This window comes from Podarcis tiliguerta (assembly GCF_965153285.1).
Source record: "Podarcis tiliguerta genome assembly, chromosome: 10".
Classification (NCBI taxonomy): Eukaryota; Metazoa; Chordata; class Lepidosauria; order Squamata; family Lacertidae; genus Podarcis; species Podarcis tiliguerta.
In genome coordinates, this window is record NC_139543.1 from 40887775 (window position 1) to 40912744 (window position 24970).

At 37.6% G+C, this 24970-nt stretch overlaps 1 protein-coding gene across 2 annotated transcripts in view; it reads left to right on the forward strand.

The window, feature by feature from the left end:
• The window catches only part of SCYL2 (SCY1 like pseudokinase 2), a 28916-nt gene extending 6300 nt beyond the window's left edge, over positions 1-22616 (forward strand). For both annotated transcript variants that reach the window (XM_083400521.1, XM_083400522.1), the window contains exons 3-18: positions 1773-1930; positions 2498-2642; positions 4010-4159; positions 4826-5047; positions 5739-5855; positions 6419-6544; positions 6961-7137; positions 7979-8101; positions 8871-8984; positions 11036-11168; positions 11597-11715; positions 12826-12926; positions 14409-14475; positions 14573-14662; positions 16191-16310; positions 17264-22616. In XM_083400521.1, coding sequence (XP_083256647.1) covers positions 1773-1930; positions 2498-2642; positions 4010-4159; positions 4826-5047; positions 5739-5855; positions 6419-6544; positions 6961-7137; positions 7979-8101; positions 8871-8984; positions 11036-11168; positions 11597-11715; positions 12826-12926; positions 14409-14475; positions 14573-14662; positions 16191-16310; positions 17264-17887 — 2586 coding nt within the window. In that variant the 3' untranslated portion in view covers positions 17888-22616. The remainder of the gene's footprint in view (positions 1-1772; positions 1931-2497; positions 2643-4009; positions 4160-4825; positions 5048-5738; positions 5856-6418; positions 6545-6960; positions 7138-7978; positions 8102-8870; positions 8985-11035; positions 11169-11596; positions 11716-12825; positions 12927-14408; positions 14476-14572; positions 14663-16190; positions 16311-17263) is intronic.
• The last annotated feature ends 2354 nt before the right edge of the window (positions 22617-24970 follow it).

The window sequence follows — 24970 nt, forward strand, 5'->3', positions numbered from 1 at the left end:
CATTAAACTGCCAGTAGCAAATTGCCCTGCCTACCACTGATGATGAGAAGCAAACCTTAAAGTTATTTAAAACAACAACAACAACAACACTGGTAGCTATGCAATTCTGGTCTGAAGAAAAATATTTTAGAGTATTTTGAAATCTTGTAACAGAGTTGGCTCTGACATGTTTCTTCCATGAGAAATGCTCAATGTGAATAAGTCCCTTCTATCTGCTGTAGTTTTACTAATGTGTAACATCCTGATGACACTTTGAGCAAGACCTCCTGGATAATTTTAGAAGTCTTGTGGTGTTCTAATATAGGGTTGCCATTTTTTTTTAGGAAAACGTTAAAGTTGTTGAGTTTTTGTTTTGTTTTTTTGAGATGTGACCCAAGTTGTTGAGCTGTTGGTAAAAAAATACATATTCAGTTGTGTTGCTGAAGATCCAGGGCGAACCACTGCTTTGCAGCAGAAATTCCCCCTGGAGGTACCGTATTTTTCACCCTATAGGACGTACTTTTTCCCCTCCAAAAATGAAGGGGAAATGTGGGTGCGTCCTATGGGACGAATACAGGCTTTCGCTGAAGCCTGGAGAGCGAGAGGCTCTCGCTCTCCAGGTTTCAGGAAGCTCTGCGCAACCCTCCGGAGCCCAGCGCGAAGCCGCGCCGGCCTCCGGAGGGTCACACAGAGCTGCCTGCCCTCCCGGGGTCCGCGCAGCTCTGCGCGACCCTCCGGAGTCCAGCGCCAAGCCGCGCCGGCCTCCGGAGGGTTGCGCAGAGCTGCCTGCCCTCCCAGGGTCCACGCAGCTCTGCATTCCGAAGCCTCGGGCGCGCTGAAGAGCACGCCCGGGCTTCGCACAGCTGTCCGCAAGCCTGGGGAGACCGGTGAGGCTCCCTAGGCTTGCGGATAGCAGGCTGTTCTGGGGGCTAGGGTCGGGGGAAGCTCGGGCTTCCCCCACACCAGCCCCGTGCCTGGGTGGGGAATTTTTTTTTTCTTTATCCCCCCCCCAAAAAAAAAACACTAGGTGCGTCCTATAGGGCGGTGTGTCCGTCAGACATATCCAAATACGGTATACGTCAGACATATCCAACGTATGCCAAGCCTATTTAATAGAGATGCAGTCTGACATTTATCTGTTTGGACATTATTGGTAATTAATATGTAGACATTGTGGGAATCTAACACAACACCTTCCGTTTTGCTTAATTGTTACTGGAAGAGAATATAATATGCAGTTTGGACAAACTATTTCTCAATAGAATATTGAATTTGTTAGTACAACTTAACATTAAGGAGCAAACTTTCCATGTTAATATGGTTGCTATGTGGGGTAGGGCAGAATTTGGCATTGATGGGCTGCAATGGAAGGGTGCTTTTTCCTGCCATTTTCCCTCTGCCAAATCTCCAACGCTTCAAAATTTCCTTGGGTGTACACACACACACACACACACAAAATACAGTGCTATTTTTCTAGAAAAAGAAGTGCTGGAACTCACCACTAACACTTCCTTAGTTCTTAGAATGGCAATAGCACCCACCTGAGAGGTGCCAGAATTGAGTTCCTGTGAGTTCCCCCTGTACTTACACACACACAAACACACCTAACTTCTGACGTGGCCCACTGTAATAATGTAAAGACAGGATGGAAACACTATTATAGCAGTGGCCAATTTATTTTAAAATTGAAAGACAACAAAAGCTATTTATTATTATTGAAAAGTATGTTATTATTTTGTAGCATTTTAGTTTCTCATATAGTTCACTAATAATATTTTTTGATTAATTTTTAGGAAGTGGCGGTTTTTGTTTTTGATAAAAAACTGATAGACAAATATCAGAAATTTGAGAAGGATCAAATCATTGATTCCTTAAAACGAGGAGTTCAGCAGCTAACACGGCTGCGACATCCTCGGCTGCTGACTGTGCAACATCCATTGGAAGAATCCAGGTAAGTTTATTACTAAAACAATTACAGGGTTGAGTTTTCATACATGCTCAAAAGTTTCCAAAAATTAAATAATCTACACAATTTAATTTCTGGAAACTGTATCCACTTCTCCCAAAAGAAATTGTGTAATTGTCCAATGTGTATCCGTAGCCAAGTATTCACATCCTCGTTATTATTTTAGTGATTAAGAGATACAGCTGATGTGGTTTATTCTGCTTTCCTTTCTGCTGTTTGGCAGAGCAAAACTCACCAAGTTCATGTAGTCCTTATTTGAATGAAGACCTGTTCTTCGCTCTCTCATCGTGATTCCCTGAAGGCCTTGTGAATCTTCCACTGCTCTGGTGCAGTAGAAATTTATATTATGTTGAATGCTGATTTCACTGTCATTGGGTTTCATTTTTCAGGCTGTTAAGAAGCCCAACACCTGGTGCTTTTTCTTGAACATCCTGCACCATCATAATGTCTATTTCCTAACTGTTGCTGTGTCACAAAGTCAAAGTCTACCTACTTATCTCTTATTCTGAAGTATATTTGGGGTGTTTACTAAGGATATTTGTTTCCTTCTAGGGACTGTTTGGCATTTTGTACAGAACCAGTTTGCGCAAGTTTGGCTAACATACTTGGCAGCTGGGACAATCTTCCCTCACCTTTACCACCTGACATCAAAGAATACAAACTTTTTGATGTAGAAATGAAATATGGCTTGCTTCAGGTATGCACATTGGTGACTGGACTGTAGTGCTGGTAGTCTTACACATGGGTGGGTATAATGCACTCAATATCTAGCCATCAACCTATATAAACCAGGCAATAAATTTATACTATAGCCACCTGCCTTTTCTCACAAAACACAGAAACATTTTTTCTTCCCTTGTCTGTTTAGAAGGCAGTGTTAAAAAGTCACAGCAACTAATTAGCTGTAGCAGAAAACCTTTATATTTTATTCCTCACACTTTATATGCTCTAGGATAGGAATAGGGAACCTCTAGGCTGCTGGATTCACCTCTCCTACACTCCCCATATCATGCCCACTTTCCCACATTCCCATCCTATTTCAGTTATTTATTTAGATATGACTGAGCAGCACCTTTCTACCAGTGGTTTTAGCCTTTTTCTAGTGGTCACTGTCTGTTGCATAATTTTTGGATCCTCTGCAGTGCTTGAATCTGTGCACATAGTTATGGAAACATTCAAAAGTCCTCAACAGCTCTCAGCAGCTTCCCCAAGAAATTCAGAGATCCCAGAAATGTGGTTTCCAGTAAATCACTGAAAACATTGTTGACACTGATAGGAATGTCCTCTGTCTAAAGTAAGAGATCAAGTGTGTAGGATGGGAAGATTAGGAAGAAGGTATGTACAGGGAGAATGTGATTTTCATCCCCATCCCAGCATTGCAATGAAGATTCAAATAACCCTCCAAGTGACCCTAATCTAAGCTGATCTGCCAAGATTAGCTGGCGAGAGGGGTTGAGCAGAAGGTAAAGGGTGTGTGTATTCTGTAGGGGGCAGTGATTTTTGTATGGGTAAGCTGGATATGGGACGGGGGGAGGGGGCTGGTTAAAAAGACCTGTATGTTCCCCCGACCAAACACTGACATGCAGTCCTCAACAGTGTTCCACTGATGCCCTCTGACACTTAGGATGCAAAAAGGTTCTCCACCCCATTCTATAAAAACACATGGCTGATCCCTTTCTTAACCAGAAGTGAGGAAAATTAAAATGCCAAATGACGATCTGCCAAATCCTGGTGTACGCTGTGATGTTATCAAGACAAAGGTGGGAATATTTAGATAGCAGCTATGCAAGTTATCCGGGTCTGCTGCAAAACCACTGCTGTGCCTAATGGCTGCTGCTGTGGCAAAGGATTGAAGGTAAAAGTGTGTTGGTCATTGATCTGGACTTGAATCTCCCTACTTTGTTACCCCTTTCTTTTTTACCCCAGCCGCAGCACTTCTAGGACCAGTTCACTTCTGTGGATTATTTGTTTCTCAAAGAGGAAAACAACATATACCATCATATCTAAGCTTATTCCAAATGCTCTAAAACAAACACCCTGACAAGAGTATCTTCCTCCTAACAGGTTTCTGAAGGCTTGTCATTTCTACATAGCAGTGTGAAAATGGTCCATGGCAACCTTACTCCTGAAAATATAATTTTGAATAAAAGTGGAGCATGGAAAATTACTGGATTTGACTTCAGCATCTCATCTATAAATCCATCTGAGCAAGAGGTAACAAGGTTTCAATTTGTTTTTCATTGTCAGTAAAGGATAACCTGGAAACATTGGGACTCTTAATTAAGCTCTTAATGTTTAGCTACATAACAATACACAAATTTCATAATGTAACCCATTTGCCTGCTGAGTTCAGGATCAAACTTTAGGGATACGACCACAGTCAAGAATTAAGCGGCTTACTCTTCCTAAATTATACAGTCTTTCTTGGAGTAGCATATTGCCCATTAATATATGTGAAGTCATGAGTTGTTATAGTAGAATAATTCCCTCACGCAAAAAACCCCAACACCATTGAGTGTTTCAATACCAGTTAAGTGCTTTTAATTTATGTTGAAGGTAGGCTACCTAGCTGCTAATGGAGATAATTTTGCTACCTAGCCAAGAGCTAATGTGAAACAGACAAGTATGTTCTGTTTATATTTTCTTAATGTGATATGGTAAAGACCTCATATACTCTACTTAACTTTAAAAATGGATGCACTCAGAGTAAACACAGGATTTACTTACCTTATATAATGGATAACGTCTCTCAGGTATCATGAGTGATTTAGATCTCTTTAGGTCATTATTAATGTAAAAGAAAATCACTCCAGCTACGTTTCTTTAAACTTACACTTTAAATTATGTTTCTGTAACCTTTTTGCTGTCTTTTTCCCCCAGCCAAAGTATTCTTGTAAAGAATGGGACCCAAACTTACCATCTTTGTGTCTTCCAAATCCTGAGTATTTGGCCCCTGAATACATCCTCTCAGTGAGCTGTGAGACAGCCAGTGACATGTACTCTCTAGGAGCAATTATGTATGCTGTGTTTAATAATGGAAAACCTATTTTTGAGGTCAACAAACAGGATATTTATAAAAGTTTCAGCAGACAGCTGGATCAGGTATTTTATGGGTCTGTTTGTTAAATTCACATTTGAATACATAAGTATTATGAAGAAAAAGTATTAAAATGTCTACAAGTATTTTGATTCTATGTTAATGAAAAGAACATCTAACTTGTACGGAAGGAGGTGGCTTGTCTGTCATCATGGAAAGCAATAATGTGGGGTAAATAAAACTCTTGCCTCATGCTTTAGAGCCTGTTATCACCAAGTTTCAGGGTACTGGGTTCACCTATGTGTGAGAAGACCCCATTAAAGTTTCTTTCATCCTTGCTGATAAGGAACATCACCAAAGTAGAAATACGTGTTTTACTCCCGTTTTCACAAGTTTGATTGTGTTGCATTGAGATAAGGAAAATCTGCTACAGGACCTGTTCTAGCTACATCCAAGCTAAATTGGATGTAGAATGAGTGCAGAAGTGGGAATATTTGCCACACTGGGGAAGCTCTTGGTTTGTCTTTCATGAATTGAGCAGGGGTATATTACCCCAAAAATGAACTTTACACATATTTCGTTTATCTGGCAATTAAGTGAACTACCGTCCGTGTAGTTCAGGGATTTTATTATTATTATTATTTTAAGTAGATCATTGAATTCATTTAACTGAACTAGATCATTCCAAGCGCTGTTCCAGTCATACTGTATGCAGGGTTTTGTTTTAATGGTAATGCATATGCTTTATTTATGCAGCTTAGTCGTTTGGGCGCCAATAACCTTCAAGACATTCCAGAAGAAGTTCGTGAGCATGTAAAACTACTGTTAAACGTAGCTCCTGCAGTCAGACCAGATGCTGACCAAATGACTAAGGTAAAAAGAGTACTTAAAATAGCTGTAGAATATAAGAAAAACCTTTTTTAAAGTGCTTTAATAAGCAGTATTTAACTGCTAAATTTTGAAGGGTTTTTAAAAACAACATTCTGGTTCAAAATTTTCAATTCAGGAGATTAAACCTTCTACTTTATTGCCCGATAACAAGCACTCAGTGAATAACTGGAACTGTTATTTTGCAAAATGTTATCTTCTTTTAGAGGAGGATGTTTTGCCGAATCTAGAAAATATATATTTTCTCTATATATGAAAAAGAGAAAAATTTCCATTTAGTGTTATTCCCATCTTTGTTATTTAGTTAGATTTTATATTTGTTCTCTTTCATATATGCTTTTTCAGGTTTAACTTAATTGTATTAAGTCTGCAATTGTATACCTACTTACTGGGGAGTAAACCCCAGTGAATTCAATGGGGATTTTTTCCAAGTAGACATATAAAAGATTGTGCTGCAAATGTTATGGTGCTTTTGAAAAAGTTTAATATATACCATGCTTATGACCTCAAATATCACTTTCTTTAAAAAAAATAATCTGTATTTTTAGATACCATTCTTTGATGATGTTGGGGCGATGACACTACAGTACTTCGATTCGTTATTCCAAAGGGATAATCTTCAAAAGTCACAGTTTTTTAAAGGGCTGCCAAAAGTTCTACCAAAATTGCCTAAGGTCAGCAATCTCAGATTATTTTACTAGACGGGTGTACTGACACAGAACTCTGTGTCTTTTGTAACTGAAGCATGCATTGCTGCTCTATTATAGTGTTCTTGGAGTAAGATATAGTAATAATAATAATAATAATAATAATAATAATAATATAATATAATATAATATTATTTATACCCCGCCCATCTGGGCGGCTCCCAATCAAGTGTTAAGGCCTTTGCTTTGCTGTATTGTTTTTAACAGTTCCTCATTTAAATTGGCATTTTATAAAGTGTGCTATAAGGCAAACTGAGATATACCAGTATTGTTAATATTTTGCAATACTTCTGTTTTACTTGCAATACATAGGAATAGCATGCTTTTTGCAGGTTTCTGAAGAAATTTCATTTCCTTACAAAATAATGTCTGTTTTCTTTCAGCGTGTTATAGTGCAGAGGATTTTGCCTGCCTTGACATCCGAATTTGTGAACCCAGACATGGTACCTTTTGTTCTGCCTAATGTTCTGCTCATTGCAGAGGAATGTTCCAAAGAAGAGTATATAAAGTTAATTCTACCTGATCTCAGCCCTGTCTTTAAACAGCAGGAACCAATTCAGGTACATTTCTGTCTTAAAACATAATTCTGGTCCCATATGAACCATCTACCCAGTTGTTTAGGGCTATGTTTTGAACACCAGTTTATTAAATCTTAGGGGGAGGCCCTTTTCTTGGTCCCACCACCCTCGCAGACACACTTGGTAGGGATGTGGGAGAGGGCCTTCTCAGTGGCTGCTCCCAGACTAACTCCCTCCCTAGAGAAGTTAGACTGGCTCCCTCCTTGTTCTTCTACTGGCAAGTGAAGAACTTCTTTTTCCAACAGGCTTTTGGGAACTGGCTGTTTCAAGGGAAGAGCTTGAGTCATACTGTTTTTGTTGTAATTATTTGTATGTTTTTAATATTAATTCTTTTTATGTTCAATTGATTTATAATCATTATTATTTCCATGTTTTTAGTTGTTCTTATTTTATCTGTAAGTCACCTTGAATTCCTGTCAGGGGAAAAGGCAGGGAATGATGATGATGTTAACAGCCAGTAATATTTCAAAGCAGCCACATATTTCAGTATGTGTATTGGTTAGTTGTATGGTTAGGTACTTAGTTGGGCTTTTAGTGAACGGGTATATATTGTCTGTCAATCTAGAACATTGCACTTTGTATATGTACTTCATTCTCTTGGAAAGTTCAAATGTATGCTATTGGATTACTATCTTTAAAATAGAGAATAATGTCAGAATGTTCTTATTTTCCATGCTTCCAGGCTAGCAACATGGTGAGTGTGTGCATTTGCTATGTTTACATGAATATTTGATTATATAAGGTAATAGCAAATGTTACCCTGGAAGTGATTAACAAAAATTAAAGCTTTGACACATGTCAATACTGCATTTCTTAAAAACAGATTCTGTTGATATTTCTTCAAAAAATGGACTTGCTGCTAACCAAAACACCTCCCGAAGAAATAAAGAACAGTGTTCTTCCAATGGTTTATCGAGCATTAGAAGCACCTTCGATTCAGATTCAGGTCTGGTAATTTCAGTTTTTGTTCAGCTTCATTCTAGCTGGAAAATCTAGCTGGAGATTTGCTTACTGAAAGGAACTCCCTCTTCTCACATTTTTATTTGTTTTTCTATTTGTGCTTACTCCACTTGCAGTAACCCCTGAAAATGGTTCCAGGGAGTTGAGAGAAGCTCTAGGAGATAGATGCGGGGGAACAGCAGGGGGAAGGGAGTATAGGCAAAAAATCACTTCTCTTTCATCAGTGGTACCAACACTAAATCAGAAGCCCTTTCTGAGAGAATAGTTAGGAAAGTTAGAAATGATAAAAGGATTTTCTCTAGTATGCATTCTGGTCATGATTCATGGAACACGTGGAAGTTTACACTCTCTCTGTGATTGTATAAAGTTCCTAAAACATTTGCAGGCAGCATTCAAGCTTAATCATCTTATTTTGGACATTTTGTTACTAGAGGAATATTTTAATAACATTGATAAAGGAGGCTTTCCTACACCAGTAACGGGGAAGTTGTGGCCCTCCAGATGTTGTAGGACTACAACTCCCTTTATCCCCAACTATTGGCTGTGCTTGCTGTGGCAAGAGGGCCAAACATTGTTGTTCGTTATTATTATTGGCTCTGAACTCTTAAGGAAATGGAATTCTAAATTTTGTTTCAAATAAATAAATGTTATGGTTTATTTAGTTTTAGAGACAGAAAGAAAGACAGAACTGTGGACTTTATTTTTAAAAACTGCATATTGTTCATATGTACTAATTGTGATACTTTTATTTTCAGGAACTCTGCTTAAACATAATTCCTACGTTTGCGAACCTTATAGACTATCCATCAATGAAAAATTCACTGATACCAAGAATTAAAAATGCCTGTTTACAAACATCATCTCTTGCTGTAAGTTGAAAATCCAGAAGTCTTTAAAACCATATTGAAATTTTTTTGCTGTTAATTTTCTTTTTTTAAAAAAATAATATCCTGATCAATTGCAAGTTATGCATCATTATAAAGGGATTCAAATGAATCCTCCATCCCACATGAACAAATGGAGAGGGAAGTTCCCAACATCTCTGCATTCAACTTCAGGTGTGGGGGCCTATTTACACACAGCTCTATGCACATAGGCTGTCTATTCCATTGAGAACTCCAGTTTTGAAGGATTTATACATATAGTGAAAAACTGGACTTATACTATTGTGTGACCATAGACCTACCTTTCCTAAGTGGTACTGAATATGGTGAATTCATCAAATCAAGAATTATATAATAGAGTATTTTCATTCTTCAGATTAAGGTAGGGGAGACTAACCTGTAGGCCACAGATTGTGCCCAGAAGTGTTTTAGGGGGTCTGTCAGAGCCCTCCTAATTTGTCATTAAACAAAAGATTTCTCCTGGGAGGGTCCCTGCTATGATACTATGAATGCCCAGACTTTTTGTAACTCCCCCAAGCCCTTGAAAACATGTTTATTTTAAAAAGAACTTTTTTAAAAAACCTGGTTACTCCTGCAGGTTCCCTACTCTGATGCCAAAATATGTTTTGGTACCCTCAAGACCCTCAAAATGTGTGGTTTTTTTTTAAAAAGCTGCTCGCAATTTTTACATTTCAGCTTCTAAGAGCTAGATTTACAGCAATTATTAACAGCACCATTCCAGTGATTAAAAGAGTTCTTACTTTACCCAAAGACTTTTCTGTGCTGAAATCACTGGTTACTAGAATGTATCTGGTTTTCCCTGGTTGTGCAGAATGAGAACTATACAGGCCAGTGCCAAAGTAAAATAATGTAGCAGAGAATTTAATAGGGTGTGGAATGCAGAGTTACCTTTAGATCTACTTGGAGTCTGGGAGCCTTCCATGAAGAGATTTTTTTATCAAACACCACTACTATGATGATAGTAATGATCTATTAACATGTTTAGGTTTTATTAGTTGGATAATATTATTGAATTTTGTGTGAAAACAAACAAACAAATAATTGAAACAGATATCTAGTGAGATACAGTTCCATATGACTACGTAGTACTTTACATGATGTAATAATCAATTGAAGCCTTATTCCAGATGCCCCATCTTCAGAACTGAGGTGGGGTAGATACTGGAGAGGTTTTAGTTCCTAGAGGCATCCAGCATTCCATTCCATCCCATCCTCATTCATACACCAGCCTTCGCCCAACTTTGTGCCCTTCAGATGTTCTTGAATTCCAACTTCCATCACTCCTGGGCAGCATTGCCCAATGGTCAAGGATTGTACTTACCAGATTTATATATGTTCTCTGTTTTTGTTGCTCATGGTCATAGTTAAGATTTTATTAATTTCCAGTGTTAGTCTTACTTGGAGTGGTCCCAGTGAAATCATTACGTTTATGTGGTCTTCTCTGTGTATGACTACTGTTGGATGTCACCCATAGTTTGGTTGTTTTAGAATAGTCAGACAAGTAAGACCATTGGGTTGTGCTTTTTCTCTTATATATTGTATGTTGGATAGTGTTTTATCTGTTGGCAACCAAAATTGGGTTGAAAGGTGGGATATATTAAATAAAATGTGTTGTGACTTATACCACTGGTTAAGTAACAGTACACAATTGAGTGGGAGAGCTTGGCCCATGGATACTGTTACTGGCAGCAGTGTATGTTTACTGTAACATGTAGTTCCCAACCAGCATGCTCCTGTGTGTGTAAAAATAGATAAATCACATTGCTTCCTAAATCCTTTACTTTGGGAAATTAGGTCTATTCAGAAGTCAGTCACACTGAGTACAATGGGGCTTACCCTCAGGCAAGTAAGTTTAGGATTGAAGCATTAATTGTTTATATGAAATTAACTCAAAATTCAAATCCTGTGAACATATGGCTATTGAAAAATCTTAAAACTCCTGTATTGATATTTTCAAGCATTTTCTCTATTTTTATAAAAGTTTAGTTTAGAGGGTTTGTTTTTATATTCATTAGGTACGTGTAAATTCCTTAGTCTGTTTGGGAAAGATTTTGGAATACTTGGATAAGTGGTTCGTTCTTGATGATATTCTGCCTTTTTTGCAACAAATTCCTTCCAAGGAACCCGCAGTCCTTATGGGAATTCTAGGTAACATGATATTTTGTTTCTTGTGCTGTCTGTAGTAGTCTCTCTGTGGTATTAATCTTTGTGGTACTGTTAAATGTACAATACCACAAGGCATTACAAGTTTATAACTTTTAAAAATAATATCCCATATTTTTTGTTTTCTTTTAGTTTGGTCAAACGCTGTAAAGACTTGGCTTAACTTCTAAAGTTTACACTAATGCCCACAGTTATAGAAATAATTAATATAGCATCTTTTCGTTTCTCCATTCCCTTGCCCTCGGAAAAATGCAAACCGCCTTTTAAGAAAGGTGTAAATTGTAGTTTGTGTGTGATAATTTTTTTAAAAAACGACATTTAACCTAGCCTTTGGTTCAAAGGAATATATAATGATGTTACTTTGTGAAGGCACGATTATTAGATAAATCATTGTGTTTAATGTTCCATAAAAGGTATCTACAAATGTACGTTTAGTCATAAGAAACTGGGAATTACAAAAGAGCAACTTGCAGGAAAGGTTCTGCCCCACCTGATTCCTCTCAGCATTGAGAACAATCTTAATCTAAATCAGGTAGGATAATGTTTCTCCTGTGTTTATTTGTAAGTATCCTTGATTTCATTGGGACTTAGAATCATAGAACTGAAGAGTTGGAAGGGACCGCGTGGGTCATTTAGTCCAACCTCCTGCAATGCAGGAAACTTTTGCCCAACATGGGGCTTGAACCCACCACCCTGAGAGTCTCATGTTTTACCAAAAACTGCAGCTGTAGATAAGATTGCAACACTTTTGTAAAATGCTATTCATTTTGTACGCCACTATAAAGCAGAAAACATCCTACTGCTATCCATTGCAGTTCTACATAAATATGGTGAACCGTTTCTTCTCACATGTACTTGGATGCTAATTCTACTGCCCAGTTTCTTCCTTCTCTTTCAACAACTCTTATCTTTATTTGCTAATAGAAATGTATTTCCCTCTCTGATCCCAGTACTCAGAACTTCTCCCCTCTCTAGGCTAGTGGGTGTTCTAATGTTCAAGGGATCCATATTTAGTTTCCTGTCTCATATTCTGTCTTAAAGGCAGCTATTAAGATATATGGATCAAAAGCATGGACGACGACAAATATAACTGCTCATTTTATAGGCTGCTTTTTATATCATCTTTGGCTTCCCTGCCTTGTTTGTTTCATGTTTTTTACTGTGTTTGTATTCCATTGTTAGCTACTTTGATCTATTTTCTTAGAAAAAGAAAAGCATATGCCTTTTAAAATATTTAAAAAATTCTGTCTTTTTACCTCAACTTAAATCTGAGGGACACAATAGTTGCTGTGCAACATTTAGCTTTTAAGAATTTAATAAATAAAAACAGATCTAGGGACTAGTTTGAATATTTCTTGTTTGCATACAGTGGTACCTCTGGATGTGAACGCTACCTGCGTCTGCGCATGCACGGGTCGCGATTTGCCGCTTCTGCTCATGCGTGTGATGTCATTTTGAGCGTCTGCACATGCGCGAGCGACGAAACCCAGAAGTAACGCGTTCCGTTACTTCCGGGTCGCCGCAGAGCGTAACCTGAAAACGCTCAACCTGAAGCGACTTCAACCCGAGGTATGACTGTATTCTGCTCATGGTGGCACAGCCTTTAAAATAATAATTAAAAATACATGTATTTCTTTTCTAGTTTAATTCCTTCATTTCAGTCATAAAAGAGATGTTATGTAAATTGGAAGCTGAGCATAAAACCAAACTTGAACAGATCCATGTTATGCAAGAACAACAAAAGTAAGTGTGCATATTGTTTGTATGTACAGTGAATTAGAGGATAGTTTACAGTCTTCTTTTATAGTTTCCAAACTAATTGGAAAATTTTCATTGTTCATTCAAGATTCAAGTGTCTTTGTTATACCACTCAAGCTTCCTTTTTATATTTTTAGTTCAAATCTGTATTATAATAAATGGGTTTTTAACTTGGTATCTGCATTTCTTGCATATCCATTCAGTTCCCAGTATTGGCAAAGACTGGGAATTAACAAATTGGACCAACCTTTCCTTAAATGCCGTATTTGAAGAACCCTTCTTTGGTTGGTTGGTTATTTGTATTCATCTTTCTTCTAGAAGTTCAGAGCACGTTTTTAGCTTCACAACAACTCTGTCAGGTAGGTTAGTCCCCAATGATTTTCAACAGCAGAACTTGGAACACCAGTTTTCCATGTTCAAGGAATCAATCCACTATGTCTCCCACTAATTTAAATATTAATTTTATGTTGCAGATCAACCATGCTAACCAAATGACCCGTCTATGTTGTTTAGAAATGAAATTGCAGTATCTAAGACCAGATAGCAATCCCTTCCTTAGCACAATTGTTTCAGTCCTAGCTCTGCCGATACTATATATATATATATTGCGTATACTTTTTATTGGTTTTGCTATTTTGTCACACGAATAAACTATTATTAAAGGGAAACAAAACTGGGAGACAAGTTATTGCTCTTCAGCAAGGGTGGAAACCCTCCAGCTAAATGCAGCTCCCAGGCCACTCCACATTGGAACATAGTCAAAAAGGGAATGCGGCTTTCAGGCTGAAAAACACTCCCCACCTACAACACAGATTTTCTTACTAAGGATGACATGAAACCGTAAGACTTCCATGAGTGAAACGGGGAAGGCAGCAATTTTCAGCTCTCATCCTGCCCCTGCAACTCCCCAAGTCTGTTCCAGAGGAATGGGAAACACTCTGCAGCAGATTTAGGAGAAGCATGGGAAGCTGTAATGAGAATTGCTATCTGTCCCATTCATGGAATAAATGACGTTTGGATACAACTAAATATATTTTTCAGAAGTATGCAATGACATTTTTGGTATTATCAAGTAAAATAGATACTCTTGGGCAAGGTGCTGTCTATTTAACAGGCGAAGCCTAAGAGGTAAAGATTTTTTTTTAAGGAGATTTTTTAAACAATCAAATAGTAGCTAATGTTGCTTATATTTTAATTATCTGATATGCTTTACTTCATGAAGTACATATACAAATTAATATAGAAAATCATTTTGGATTTATGCAAAGTAAAGTAGTTTGCAAATTCTTCACCCATAGGTGAATCAAAGCACATATTCTCTTACACTGAATTAGAAGTTCATTACAGCAAATAGTCTACCATTTGTCTTGTTAAAGATGGAACATATAATTTGCATTTTTTTTGGAGTTGGTTTTATGCTGAAACTATTTGCTAGCACCTTGTTACAGTTGTACTTTTGCATTGTAGATCTTTCGATATAACTAATCCAATGAGCCCACCTGAAGAAACAAAAGCCAATAATACAGGCAATCAGGCAAGAAGCTGTCTTTATTGGATCATTCCAGTATTTGCTTAATCAAATTCTTTTTAAAGATAAATGCATCTTCATCCATCTTTTTTAATTTGAACAGATTGACAAGGTGTTTAGCAGCCTAGGAACAGATATCTTAACTAGTGGACCTGATTGTAAAGAGAATGGAATGTTGACAAATAAGAGAAAGGTAAGCTTTTATAAATTATTGTGCAAGGTATAAATAAGAAGGAATTTTTCATCAGTATGCTTATCAGGAGTTCTATGTCCTGAGCTATGTATCTTGGTCTACCAAGGCTCCCGAATAAACCCAGTTTAAATGGATCCCGGTTGACCCATGTGCACTCCTTCCTTCATGGTGTTGCTAGTTCAGGGTTTCATGAGTTCAGAATCTAGATTTGTGAGGTCAGGAATAGGAAGTACTCAATTGTTCACCTTTATGTAGAGGGGGTGCTGGAGAGAGATGGTGTCCCCTGTGTTTTTCTGATAGAAATAATCAGCATTTCTTCATGAGATGATGCTGAGCCTTGTATGAAATAGTGGTCCTGATTGTTGCCAAACTGGTTTTTTTACAGCAAAAGAGTGGAAGCACTTATCAGAATGACCAATCAAATTATTTGTAGAATTTCTAGATAGGCCATTGGCCTGATTGAGCAGATTCTTATGTTCTTAAAATGGAAGCTTGGATGGGGGAAGCAGTGGGGAGAAGAGAAACCAGAAGACCCATTGTACAAACAGATTTTCGTTGTGCCTGTGGGTGGGTGTTATTGGAACCAAAAGAGAACTTTGTAGAAAAGGGTTAAGAAAATATTGGCCAAGCAAGTTACCAGAAGGTTTCGTTTTCATTCTTTATATATTTATGACACTCAGCCATCAGCCAGTTTCTCAGCCACCTCAGAGCTTGCACCTTAGGAAGATGACCATAACCCAGTGAGTAGTGAACATGCTTTTCACGTCTCAGATTCGATCCCTGATACGTTCAGCTAAAAGTATCAGGTGCAAGGTGATGGAAAGAACCTCAGCATGAGACCCAGGAGAGCTGCCGTTAGTCAGTGTGTAGACAGTAATGGGCTAAAATGGACAGTTTCCTTGTTCATCTTGATCAAGCACCATCCTCAGTTGCAGGCTGAATGAAACAGTACTTTAATCGCTCTGTAAATCTGCAGTGGGAAAATGAAAAGGCCTGGACTGAGGCATTGGGAAGGGAGAAGCCAGATATATGTTTTTCTCTAGGACAAGCCAGAATAGAGGAAGGTTTGAGGAAAAAGAAAGTAAAAACAGTGCAGGTGGAGGGGACTATATCTGGATGCAACCAAGGACTCTGCTATACAGCTGCAAATAAAACGTTTTAAGTGTGTTTTAAGTGCAATATACAATGTGACACTAGATGATGATGGTGAGCCTTATGGAAAAATCAGAATTTAAAAAAAAACGCTTTAAATAAGCATTTTAAGTTTGGTTTTTATATGTGTGTAGATTCTACCTAAGTCAGTTTATTATTACTATTATTATTAAAACTGATACTAAACTCACTGTTAGGAGGAAATATAATGTGTGTCTACTGAGGAATTTATTTTCTTGTTCTTGAGAAATGCTTTTGCAAACATAAATAAGCAAGGCTCTTTTCTTTTTGAATAATTTTTAATACTGAATAGATTTTAGGCCTATTCCAAGTCTCTGAAGTTGATGCCACTCACTAACAATGTATTCTTTTGAAGGGATCACTTACACTTGAAGAGAAGCAAAAGTTAGCAAAAGAGCAAGAACAAGTACAAAAAATGAAAAACCAACAGCCACTTAAACCTCAGCCTCACACAGTTACTGCCCCAGTCAAACAGGTATGGATTCAGTCTTCATTGTAATCTTTGGTCCTATTGCAGCTAACTAATAAAAATAAGTTTTATCCTGTAAAATTTGCAGTTGTTGCAAATCTCAATTTGCAATTGCATATAAGCATCCAAAGTCGTTGTTTTAATAAAGTGATTAGGTTGCAAATGTGTAAATGCAAAAACGTAACCACATACATTTACTTGTAAACCAGGAGTTGTTAATCTTTTCCAACTTAAGGGCTACACTGGCACCTTCCAACCTGTTGTATGGGTGTACATGCCAATGGTGGGCATGGCAAAAAAAGGGACTTGTCCACCCCACAATAAACATGCACATGTACACACATCCCATACACAACAGAGTGTGCACGTATGTCTCACAAACATGCCAGGGGACATACACATGGATTGCAGCTTACTCTCTCCAAATGAATAATCTGGTAAGTGGAAGGAGGGAGCAGTATGTACTCAGTCTCCCTTTTGCTGAGTGGTGTCACTCACTCTCTGTCAGCTGGCACTACCCACACTGGCCGCAATGATGCTGAGCAAAGAGATACAATCTCTAGGAAATTATGTAAAGCAGAAGGACCCGTGAATTAAGGAAGCATGAGACAACTTACTGGATACAGTGCTGCTATCACCTGTACTGATTGAGGGTGGGTGTTAGGACATTTTGGAATCCTCCCCAAGCCCACGGAAGTACTAAGCATCACAGCAGCAAACCGAATGGTTAATTTAAAAAAGAAAGATATATTTTGGAAAGCTGTGAAAAGGTTCTTGGTGGGTCATAGGTTAGCATCCCCTGTTGTAAACTCATCTTTGAGTTGCTCGTACAATATGGCATTCCAGCCTCCTAAAATGATCTTACTGCGCTGCCATCTATTTTTCATCCTTAGAGCTGCTGCTTATGTTGAGTGCTATTGCAAAGTATTTTAACCATAGGTGTTTGTTTGTTTTTTCAGACCAAGGACTTGACTGACACTTTGAGAGAAAGCATGGCATCATTGACCAGCCAGTCCATCAACAAACCTAAAGTTCCCTCTTCAAATAGCTTTTCTTCAGTGGGTATTGGAATGGGGTTTTCATCCCCAGTTGAGAGCGCTAAGAGAAATGGACTAAATGCTAATATGGGATTTCAGCCGTCTGGATTTGGGATGGGAATTGGTACTACAAGCCAGAATTACTTCAGTACTGCTGGTGTCACAGGAATGGCCAACATGAATATGATGCCAGCAGCAAACATGGCACCTTATAGTCCTATGAACACTACAGCTGCAATTTCACAACCAGCACAACAAAGCAGACCACCAGATATGTCAGCTTTAGATAGCCTATTTAGGGCTCAAAAACCTAAAGTTAGTATGAACCAGTTGTCGCAACAAAAAACAAACCCATGGCTTAATCAGTTTGCACCTCCTCAGGGTTCCAACAGTACTGCCTTAGGAACGCAGATGAATGCAATGGGACAATCTGGCTTTGGCTTGCAGGGAAATCCTTTCTTTAGTCCTCAAAACTTCACACAACCAACAAACAGCATGACAAGCAGCAGCTCAGCTAGTAATGACTTAAAAGACCTCTTTGGGTAATAGCTCTGATTGTGAACGAGTTAATGTATGGTAAAAACCTGATTTGAAGAAACATCATTTAGCAAAATGGACAAGAGAAAAGCTATTTCCAGGATGCGACTTAGTAATACACTTTCATTTGCCTATGCATTTAATTTTCTTAGGCACAAAGTGATCTCTCTTGCCCCTAATTTCAAAGGTTTGAGGTCAGGTTGTGTCAATCCAGGCGCCCAGAGTTAGAAAAAAATTTAAACCGCATACCTCACAACTTCAGAAATGTGTCTTCTGACCACCATGTTATTTTACAAATAAACATCTTAATCAATAAAAATTAGCAGTAGGTTGTAATTGCTGATAAGCTGTTGGAAGACTTCAAACCCTGGGCTCTTGTTGATCTTGTATTGTCTGAATTTGATATGATACTGAGTTCTAAATACATCTTGGTATAATATAATACCTTATAGTAGGGTGCATACATTAGTCTGGAACTTGCTATAAACATACAGGATTGAACATGAAGACACTAGATTGCTACTTACAATCTTCCCAACAGAAAATAAGGTATGTAGGAGTGATATTTTCCCAGTTGAGATGTGTTCCTTATCACTGAAAAATGCTGTTTAGGTAACCATGCTACATAACCTGCCTCTAGTTGATTATGCCAAAATTTCAGTCCCTACCATAGAAGCCGCTATGCTGGCATGGTGAGATTAAAGTCAGGTCTTTAAAAAAGTAAGTACATAATCATGCTTATGTCTACACCGAAAATCTAGGCACTAAAGGAATACATGTGCAAATTAATCTGTTTTGGATCATCCTAGAAGCAAAGGTAGATGACCTCAGAATTTAGAAGTCACTTTGATCACATTGAAATTTGGCTTGCTAGTAGGAAAAGAGTTTCAATTCGTACTCCAAGTTTCTGGCTACTTCTAAAACAAAAGTAAGAGGTTGCCATCCCTCCGATACATACTTCTTTTGAATTTAAATTTGATCACATTCAAGAGACCTCAGTGAATTGTTTTAGTTCAGTTGAATAAATTACGAAGTTGGATGATGCAGCAGTTGACCTAGGCAGGTTGTTTAATGTATGCCAAATCATTGTATACATAATGTTCAGTCTCACTTGAAAGGCTAATATAAAATTTTCTGCAGTCAGATTTGGAGTGAACAACCAGTTTGCATCTCCCTTAAAGGATTCTTTCAAATATAAGTTTTCCCCAAAATGGAAGCAACAGTTTATGTGGTTAATTAACAGTTTATGTGGTTAATTAGTTGGGGGATGAACCAGTCTCTACCCTGTCTGCTATTTCTACAGTGTACATTTAACTCTTTCTTTCCTGGGAATTTTGAGATCTTTCTTACATAATACTTTGGACTATAGCTGGCTATTTTGAGAAGGAAAGAATTAGTTACCGTTTTTATAGAAAGCCTGCATACTTTATTTTTCAAAGCCTTTCACTGATTGAATCATTTTCATTTGCTGCTTAAGAAACCAAAGGGCCTTATGCTGTAAATGTGAGCTGTATTTTGTTAAATTATATTTCCAATTTTAAGCTGTAATACTGTTAAATGTATCTTAAGAACTTTGTATTATAGCTGCTGCCTTAGTACTTTTGTTTTGTATCTCTGGGACCAGTGATAAAATTGTGTTGTTGTTTTTAAAAAAGAAAAACACACACAACACTTGTGTTATTTATGTTATATTAATACTCTCACTGAATATGCTCAATTAGCTACATAACTCTGTGTGTAAATTTATGAATATTAAATGTGTTAGGTTCCTTGTATGGTCTCCAGGTTTCTTAAGACTCAAACTTTACATTTTTGTGTAAAGCTTTTCTTTAAAAAAGCAGAACAGTACAGAATATGAAGCTTCCCTATAATATGTGGAAAACAAGTTTCTTTAACAACACAAGGCTGGGGGATGGTTTCTTTCAGGGGTGGCTAAATTTGGCCTCTCTTGATGTTGCTGGACTCCAACTCCCCATCATGACCCATGATGAAACATTATAAGTTTTGTATTCCAGCCACAGCTCCCTGCCCCAGTTTGTAGTAAAAAAATAATAATGTATACCCACATTTGGGATTGGCCTTGCTTGTTAACCTTTTTATTTTTCAGCCTTTCAGATTTCATTATTCCATTGAGACTGCTTGAGAGAGAGCAGGGGGAGGGAAATCATTTTGTACTAATACTGTGGAGACTTTACCTTACAAACCTTTGAGCCTAAGGATCAAGGGCAATTTTGTTGGCCACTTTTTTTTTTTAATAGTGGCAATTATATTTGAGCTAAGGCTGCAAGCAGAAAAAAACATGTAATGAGGAAACACCTTGATACATGACTAAAGTCTCTTACAAAATCAACATGTTACGTTTTTGCTTATAGAAGCATAGTGATTACCTTTCATAAGACAACAGAGGAGAAAGACACTTGTTAAATATAACATGTGAATAGTTCTTTCTGTGATTATCAAAAAAATCTCTAGTAAAGTTCTTTTTCAAGATAATTTATGTATTCTTGGAGTCAGGAAGGGATTTTTTTCACTGATTTGCTAGCAGAGATGTTTGTTCAACTTCTCCAAATTCCACGAAGTTGCCATTTCCGCAAGAAGGTGTTGTGAATTTGGAGATAGACTATTCCTTGTAGAGTTCATTTATGAAAATCTCCCTGACCTGTTTTTATGCTTTTATAGCTGGTGACTTTTCCCTTTACCGTGAGCTAAACAAAGGAGCTGCTATGTGCTCAATAGGATGTTTGGATAATGCTAGTGACACCAGCACTCTCACCTTTTCATAATGACGGGAAATCTACACATGATATGTCAACATCTTTAGATCACTTGACAGGTGTCACTAGCAAGAGTGTGATGGTTGAAAAAACATATAGGGTGAAGGAGTATGAAAGACACAATGATTGTAAATGCTTGATGACAAATGCTATTCTTATTTATTGTACTCTTATGAATTGTAATACCTTGAAGTATGATCTTAATTAGTAAAGCAAGCTGTAAATCCTAGTTTCAGCTTCTCAGATTCCTTGAAATACAAAAATTATTATGTAATTTGGAAAGCAGATGCTTTCTGCTTATTTATGCCCCGTTTGTATTTAATAGGGATCAAGCTCATGTTTACTCAACATGAGCTGAAATGTAATTTGTTTGAATGGGCCATCAAGTTGGGCAGTTAAGAGGGACGCCTTTGCTATAGTGTTATTTATACAAATAGAAAGGAAGGGATGTAACTAGAAGTAACCTCCCTCTTTCAAATGGGAGTAGTTCCTAACAAAAGGAAGTTAGGAGTTCATTTAATGAAAAAACACTTATTATATTCAGTTACTTTCAGGATACTCCCTTATTAAAATTACTAACACTGGGGTTTCATTTGCACAAGAGACTTCCATGTGCACAATGGAACTTCCTCTCCTGTCCCCTCCAGCTTCCTGCACAGTCTCAAAATTGGCTGCAGAGAGTTGGGGACACTCCAGATCAGATGGTGTGTGTGTGTCATTGTGTCAGCAGATCCCCAATTAGATATAACCCAATATACACCCATATATACAGAAAGAATGAAAGTTATAGCTTGACATCAGTTTAGCTGGGTCTGAAAAGCAATATTATGGTAGAAGTCTTAATTCTTGGAAAACATGAATCACTGAAATTCACAGGCAGGCTAATATTTCAGTAGCCTTGCTTTCCCCTCAACTATATCAAGGCTTTTGGCTCTCATAACAGTAAAACAAAACAAGTAAGCAATATTGTCGTTTGTACATTAGAAAATGTTGAGGATTATTTCAGTGTAAACTTGTGACAATTGATTTGCAGTTTTCCACATGTATGTTTCACATACAAATAATACTTTTCTATCTTTGTATGCTATAGTTTCATCGATCTAGCCTAATTGGTATGAGATGGATATTTCACTCTAAATAAACAACTGCTCTCTCGCTCCTGGTTATGTGATGTTTCAAAATTGACTTGTGGATATCTTCTGAAATTTGCCGGGTTTGTCCAGTTCCAGATATATTTTTTAAAAGAACAATTTACCTGGGTCTGCCTTTTTGGCATTGTAATATATACTGACTGTTACAAGATATGATTGCAATTTTAATTAACCTGAACTTGGATGCACCAGATTTGTTGTGACAATCTGCATTCAAATAGAAATTGATGGGAAAGCTAGGATTACTCCAAGCAGGTTCTGATTTTGAACTTTGGCTTCCAGTCTAAATCTTCAATGGCTCCCTTTGTACAGAAATTTGTAAAAAGAGGTTCTCTTTGAAATACTAAAATTTCAGGCAATTTTAAGTGTTGTATATATCTCTCAAGTTGGAAGTTGTATATTCAAATGGCTTTATATGTATTGAACTCAGGCCTGATTCAAAATATTTAATGTCTGTCTAATTGTACAGTCCTTCCTTAGTTGTGGCAAATTTTATGTTTAGACTGTAAGGCATTCAATTTTGTGTGTGTAAAGTAATGATATTACTCTAGTGTTGCTGTGGTTTGTGATCAGCAGAATGGTTGGAGCATGATACTCTATTTTGGTTTTATTGGACTTTGCTGCTTTTCAAAATAAATCTATTCTTTATATCAACTTTTAAAACTGGTAATACTTAAAATATGTAAAATGTACAGTGATGGTTACAATAAATTCCTACAACTTTGTACTGTGAATGAATAACTGTGTAGTTTTCAAATCTTGAATGATGTTGCTTTATTGAAATAATAAACTTTTCATATTTTCACCTTTTAAGGTGAGAGTGTAATGCCTTCCAAATGGTTAAAATTCAATGTTTCCCACAGCAATCTAAAGGACTAAACAATGTACCTAATATTTCATCCTTGTGGTGGTGTTTTCGCTGCATATACTTTGTTACTGCAGCATTTCTGAGTACCATAAATTTCAGCACTCTTGAAATGATACAGTAATATTTGTATTAAGCTCAAACTACAGCAAAGAATAAGGTACATCATAGGTCCAATGAATTTAGAAAACAAATGAACCAAAAAACAAACATCCAATATACATGGAAAGTAAATGGAATAAAATGACCATAAGATGTCACTATAGCATAACAAGTGTGAGGTTCTAAAATGGAACATAATAATACCAAAAGTTCTTAAGTCAAATGTAGTTTCATGTCACATTAACAGCCAAACTTCATTTATGTGTAGCATAGGTCACTGAAGAACTTTTGCCCCGCCCCCCCCATTAAAAATGAATCTCAAGTTAAATGAATGAGTAAGCATACTTGGGGTCACAACATAATATTCACTTTCATAGGGGCTTGGTATATATGTTCCGTTTCGTATTATTTAAGCTTGCTTCTAACTAAATATATGTGAGCTGGACAAAAGCAACTTGCAGGAAAGTTTTCAGTGACTTGTGATCCTCATAGACCTATGTATTCATGTGTCTTTTTTATTTTATTAAGGATTTTTGCAAGTGATAACTATAAAACCTTCAAATGTTTAGTCCTGTGAGCCTAATTTTTTTCAGCAGCAAGCAAGTTTCCCTAATTGCTCACCTTATGAAATGATACAGAATTGGATTTTCAAAAAGTATGGAAGTAGGCAAATTGAGAGCAATGTGGCTTGGTGCGGGTGTGTTCTGTTTTGTTTTTAATTCCATATAGGAGTTTGATGTGCTTAACAGACTGCATAGTTTTCAATCTCCAGGATAACTTACAGTATTTCTGAAACTAATATCAGTCTTTGTCATAGAATTGTAGAATTGAGAATGACCATGAAGGGCATCTAGTCCAACCCCCTACAATGGAGGAATCTTTTGCCTGACAAGGGACTTGAGCCCATGACCCTCAGATTAAGTCTCATGCTCATGAGCTCTGAAGATGGAGCTTTTTATACTCTGGTAGCCGAGCAAAAGTGCTGAGCGATAGCAAAAGCATTGCATTATACAAAATATAGTTTCATGTACCTCATACATCTAAAAGAACAATTATTGGTGCAGTATTTGGTATAACAGAGCCGAATGGTTTCACATTAAAGTCCAGAAGATTGTATTATTGATCTATCGTGCCTATAATGAGAAGTGAAGCAGGCTGTAAAGACTTAATGAGTTCCAACAGTGTGCTAGTGGATGTGACAAGGCTAAGGAGTAAACCCTACACAAATCCAGAGATGGATGGGGCCTGTACGCTTCCTTCCGGCTGCTCCTGAATCCAAGCTAGTACAAAACGTATTGCTCTGCTTTCCTTTGGAATACATCAGTGATGCCGAGAGGGGGGTCTTGTGGTCTGGCCAGCCCTCCATACACACTGCTGAGGCTTGTGGACCATGAAAGGTCACTTCAGTGCTGCTAATGCAGTGTTTGACATCACCCCTGGAGGCGCATGCCATTATCTCTCGAGACAGACAGATGCTAACAATATAGACACCATAAATGTTGTTAATGAACCTGTCCTATCTTAAAGGCTGTGGTAGATAATCCTGCCTATCTCTTGATGTCATGGTGAATGAGGCCAACAACTAGGAATGGCTATGTAATGTCTTTCCAAGCTGAAAAACCATACATCACTGAAGTTGGGAAGGAGCAAAAGTCAACATCAGGATGCTACACTCCCTATTCATTCAATATATACTGTATCCCAGCCCACATTGACTCTCCAGCAAGAAAATTAAATTACCACATCTGTCTGTCACTCCCGCTCTTCTTCTTTAAAGTCAACCTTCATAAAGATGGCTTAGATAGGTTTTAAGAGGATACCCAGAATGTACAGCAGATCAGAAGAAGCCACCTATAAGGCCTCTCTGTGAACACCTGGCGCCCTGTCAGCACATTGTCAGTAAGGATAAGAGCCAAACTGGCCATACTGAAGCCCACAACTAGGAAGTGAGGACAGTAGCCCTCTTCTGCCACTGTTTCCCAGAAACCAGTATTCAGTGGCTTGCTACTTCTGATCCTGGTGACAGTATGGCCAGCATATCATGGATGCTTGAGCTGAGATTCATGCATTGGACTAGATGAGCCTTTGTGTACCTTCCAACTGTACAGTTCTTTGATTCTATGTCTTATCCCCCTCATGAATTTGTCAAATTCCCTTTTAAATCACTCTCAATTTATGCCCATCACCGTTTCTTGTGGAA